This window comes from Antrostomus carolinensis, unplaced genomic scaffold (genome assembly GCF_000700745.2).
Source record: "Antrostomus carolinensis isolate BGI_N321 unplaced genomic scaffold, ASM70074v2 scaffold38019, whole genome shotgun sequence".
Classification (NCBI taxonomy): domain Eukaryota; kingdom Metazoa; phylum Chordata; class Aves; order Caprimulgiformes; family Caprimulgidae; genus Antrostomus; species Antrostomus carolinensis.
In genome coordinates, this window is record NW_010339886.1 from 6,645 (window position 1) to 9,848 (window position 3,204).

Consider the following 3,204-nt stretch of genomic DNA (forward strand, 5'->3'; position numbering starts at 1 on the left):
CATCCTCCAGGGACAAGCCAGCCAGGGTCCCTTGGGACACCTACCCATCGCGTTGCTGTTGAGGAGGAAAACCCCATGAGCATCTCCACTTTCCTCCATCAGCAGGTAGAAGGGGTGAGCACCGTAGAGGTTGAATGATTCCTGCACAGAAGAGGTGCCGGGTGAGAGAGCAGCTCCCAGGCAAACTGGGAGAGCCCCACATCACCATGGGTGAATAAACAGCCCTGAGTTGCATCTGCTGACACCACCTATCCAAGCATCTGTCATCCCACGTGGAGGACAAGGTGAGGGATCAGGATGGTTTTGGAGCTGGTGCTGAAGGCCATGGGAGTCTGCTTCTTCCTCACAGTTTGGGGGCTGCTACTGAGCTGGGCTGGGCAAGGGGGAAACCTCCTGCCTGCAACCTGTTGCATGAGCAGTAGGGTGGAATGGAAAACACCCAGCGCCATTGGAGTGCCAAGAGAGTTTTGCAATTGCTCTGAAATCCTCCCCCACACATACCTGCCCATCAGCCTCGACCACCCCCGGCCTCTCCCAGTGCTGCTGCCCACCCTCCTGCCATGTTTTCCCAGGGCTTGTCCGATGCACTGGAGAGTGGTACTCCCATCCTTGCCCCCTGCACCCCCACGGGAGGAGGGAGATGGTACCGTGGGAGAGACGTCACGTGCCCACAGCGTGAGGGTGTTCCAGTCCAGGCTGTGCAGGAGGGTGCCACGGTGTTCCCCCAGCCCGTAGAGGAACCTGGACGGAAGCGATGTGGCTATCTGGAGAAACTGGTCAGCAAAGATCAAGGGGGCCACGGTGGTGTTGAGCCTGCCAGGGTGACACCGAGGGAGAGAGAGAGTCAAGGGGGGTTGCTGGGACCCATCTGCCCACCAACAATTGACCCCTTCCCTCTCACAGAATTGCCTCGTTTGGAAAAGATCTATAAGATCATAGAGTCCAGTCATTAACCTCACACTGACAAGTCCCCAAAACCATGACTACACCATGTCCCTAAGCACTATGTCTAGATGACTCTCAAAGCATCCCAAGGGCCAGCATGGCACTGTTATGTCCCACCCTGCATCCAGCTCCAACACCTTGGCCCAGGCAGCAAATTCGGGTCTGGCTGGACATGAGGCACAGCCCAAGCCTGACCCAGCCTGACCCAGCGCAGGGCAGCCTTGCCTCTGACACCAGAAGTTTCCACCCTGGTTATTATTAACCACCAAGGCGATGTGGTGGTGGGGTTTCTCAGCCTGTTGTTGCTGATAAGTAGCTCCCAAGTAAAACACGGACCACAGGCGCCAGGAAATGGGAAGGAGGAGGAAAAGATTGGATCTCAAAACACCCTGGCCATACATCAACCAGCCGTTGGTGCTCACCAACAGCTTAGTGTGGGCACAGCCATGGAGGTGACTGGGAGCAGTGCAGCAAAGCCACCTGCAGTTCTTTTCCACAAAAAGCCTGGAGCTGTGGATATCCCTATAGCTTGGACATCCAGAGAAACAGGCAAAGCCACAACCCTTCAGTGGCCTTTTCCCCAAGGAGCAGGTCCCTTACTGGTGACATGCAAAGAACCTGTACAATGTGTGGCTGTTGTAGGACCCAGTGAGGAACTAGGGCACTGGGAGGTTTTTGGAGAGGTGCTGATCTCACCCAGCCCTGCCATGGCCACAGCAAGCACATGGCCAGCCCATGGGGCTGGGAAGCCACATGCTGCCTTATCCCCATGTGAGCACTGCTGGAAAGATGAAAACGAGAGTAATTATCAGCTGGAGATCCCACAGTGTGGTTTTCCCTAAAGAAAAACCTCCAGGAAGCATGCTGGAGCCTGTCTAGGGAGGGATGAGCTTTCCCCCACCCGCTGTGGGATGAGGAGGAGGTGGGTTCTTACAGCACCGTCCCCGTCACCCTGCGCCGCAGCAGCACCCCAAAGGGGTCCCGGGAGAAGTCCAGGCTGTAGATGGGGTTTTCTGCTCTCTTTGTCACCCGGGGAACCTTGAGCGGAACCTCGTACCGTGGGTTGGCCGCATCTGTTATCTGCAAAAGCAAGAAAATGTGCTTTAAAGACCAGCAAAGCAAGAGGGCAGAGGGCTGGAGATGCTCACTAAGGCCACATACAGCCATGCCTGGAGCATGGTAGCTTCCAGACTTGGTCTGAGCAGGGGATGGTCACCTATGGGATGGAGGGTGCAGGAGAATGGGCATGAGTTCTAGAGGGCAGCCAGCGGGGAGCTCACCTTGATGTGCACCCGTGTGTCTGTCTCAAACTCCACGTCCAGCCTCAGCGTCTCGATGTCCCGGGGGTAATAAGCCTTCTCCCGCCGCACCAGCAGCCCCACCATGCCCAGCGCTGTCTGGTTGAGACTCTCCAGGGTGTAGCTGGGGAAGTCAGGGGGATAGAAGCACCAGGGCACCCCCCGCTTGCCCCCCATCGGTGGGGGGGTCTCAATGAAGCAGCATCCCCGGCTTTCGCAGAGCTCCTGGGTCACCACCACACGCCGCTCTGGGTAGCAGTCAAAGCGGTGGCTTTCGGGTACCAGGAGACATTTTGGGGGCAGTGCAAGTCCAGGCCAGCCCCTCGATACTTGCCGCAGCACCCAGACGGTGAGAGCACTCAGCAGCACAGCAGCCACCAGCAGCCCACTGCCCACCCACCATGGGGCCAGCTTCCCACGGCTGGTGGGTGTCGGGGTGGCCCCATCTTCCTCCACCTGGCATGTCCCCGGCTGTGGCACTGCTGTCGTCAGCTTCTGGTACGACTTCATCGTCCTAGTGCTGGAGTGAGGAGGAGATGGAGGTAGGTGTGAACAAGACAGAGCCGGGGGGCTTCCCCATTCCCGATGCCCTCTGCCCACCTGGGCACCCTGCACCATGATGTCTGTGTCCTCAGCTAAAATGCACGCAGAAAACTCAGTAAAGGATGGGTTTGCCTGGGTTGGGTGGTCCTGACCCTTCTGGAGTGCTGGCAGATGCTGCCACATGACTCTCTGGCAGCCCCAAGGGATAAAGCACCATCCCCCTGAACCCCTCCTGCTCTCAGGGGATGGCAGAGCAGCCTCTCAAGGAGTTTTTTCCCACATCTGAATTTATGGGCTGCAGTGTTTCTGGAAGTTACAAGCAAAACCCAGCTCCCTCTGCCCATCAGAGCAGAAAGGTGGTGCTGGGAACTGCAGCTCCAAGGTGGGGAGCATCCTCCTCTCCACTCTGAGCATCCTC

The 3,204-nt window shown here is 57.6% G+C and overlaps 1 protein-coding gene across 1 annotated transcript in view; it reads right to left on the reverse strand.

Moving 5' to 3' along the window:
* Nucleotides 1-2,761, reverse strand: part of GAA (alpha glucosidase) — a 9,389-nt gene extending 6,628 nt beyond the window's left edge. The window contains exons 1-4 of the mRNA XM_010176010.1: nucleotides 2,226-2,761; nucleotides 1,880-2,025; nucleotides 648-813; nucleotides 45-141 (exon numbers count right to left, since the gene is read on the reverse strand). Coding sequence (XP_010174312.1) covers nucleotides 45-141; nucleotides 648-813; nucleotides 1,880-2,025; nucleotides 2,226-2,753 — 937 coding nt within the window. The 5' untranslated portion in view covers nucleotides 2,754-2,761. The remainder of the gene's footprint in view (nucleotides 1-44; nucleotides 142-647; nucleotides 814-1,879; nucleotides 2,026-2,225) is intronic.
* Between the last annotated feature and the right edge of the window lie 443 nt (nucleotides 2,762-3,204).